The sequence below is a fragment of the Aptenodytes forsteri genome, unplaced genomic scaffold (assembly GCF_000699145.1).
Source record: "Aptenodytes forsteri isolate BGI_AS27 unplaced genomic scaffold, ASM69914v1 Scaffold326, whole genome shotgun sequence".
Classification (NCBI taxonomy): Eukaryota; Metazoa; Chordata; class Aves; order Sphenisciformes; family Spheniscidae; genus Aptenodytes; species Aptenodytes forsteri.
The window spans coordinates 3,187-4,266 of NW_008795677.1; the positions used below are offsets into that span (position 1 = coordinate 3,187).

At 67.0% G+C, this 1,080-nt stretch overlaps 1 protein-coding gene across 1 annotated transcript; it reads right to left on the minus strand.

Annotated features, from left to right (window-relative positions):
* Positions 1 to 130: 130 nt before the first annotated feature.
* BTC (betacellulin) lies at positions 131 to 1,074 on the minus strand. Its single transcript, XM_009282623.1, has 3 exons — positions 1,010 to 1,074; positions 595 to 712; positions 131 to 410 (listed from the first exon to the last, which is right to left on the minus strand). Exons 1-3 carry the CDS (start codon positions 1,026 to 1,028, stop codon positions 131 to 133), a joined length of 417 nt encoding a protein of 138 aa, XP_009280898.1. The 5' UTR covers positions 1,029 to 1,074.
* Positions 1,075 to 1,080: the final 6 nt, after the last annotated feature.

Consider the following 1,080-nt stretch of genomic DNA (forward strand, 5'->3'; position numbering starts at 1 on the left):
AAAGGCAGAATGAGGCATGGCAGCAATGCTGCTCCTCCTCCTCCCTCTGCTTTCACCTTGCAGAAGCTCTGCATGGGGTCGCACGTGGTTTCCAGCCCCGAAGCGATGCCCCGTGCACCTCCCGGCACCCTCAGAGGCCGTGTCCCACCTGAACAGGGCAGCCCAAATTCAACTTGCCCCAAGCCGGCGGAGGTGGGCAGGATTCGCTCCCAATCCAGGGCTGCCCCTTCCCTTCCCGCCCCTCGCCCTGTCCCCCAACGTACTGACTGCAAAGGCAGGCGCAGACGATGAGGACGATGAGGGTGACGATGGCGGCGATCAAGGAGATGATCACGATCTGGCCCCGGTCGCCTCGCAGGTAGAAGATGTCCACCCTCTCGCAGCGAGCCCCCGTGTAGCCTCGCTCGCACCTGCCCCGCGGCACAGGGGAGGCAGAAGGTGTGTGTGGGGGGGTGTCCAAAAAACCGCCACGGTGCCCGTGCCTCCCTCCTCCCGCTCGCTCGTGTCGAGTCGGTGACACACGAGTCGAGACACACGAGGACGTGTCCGTCCTCCCCACCCCGTGCCACCGCGTCCGCGCCGGCGGCGGCTTACACGCAGGCCGGTGCCTTCTCGGCCACGAGGAAGCGGCATCTCCCTCTGATGCAGTAGTGCTTGTACTCCTCTGGGCACCTGGAGAAGTGACCCTGCCGCCTCAGCTGCGTCACGTTCCCTGGGGGTGACAAGGACAAAGAAATCCCCACCCCCCCCCAGGCGTTACGGTTCTGCCCGGAGGCGGCAGCATCCCGGAGCTGGTCCACCGCCACAGCAGGTCCGAGCCCCGCCAGCTGAGCCGCTGGCACCTGTGTCCTTGGCCGTGGCGTGCCGGTCCTGGCCGCTTCCCAGCTCGGTGGATGCCACGCGGCTACGCTAGACAAAACACCCTGCCCGTCCTCCATCCCGGCCCTCTCCCCCGCACCACCCAGCTCCCGTCCAACGCTGCCGGCTCCCCCGAGCACCGCCACCTTACCTGTGCAGTTCTCAGCCATGCCGCAGGCGAGCCCCTCCGTGCCGTGGCTGTCAGTGATGTTGGCGTCGGCG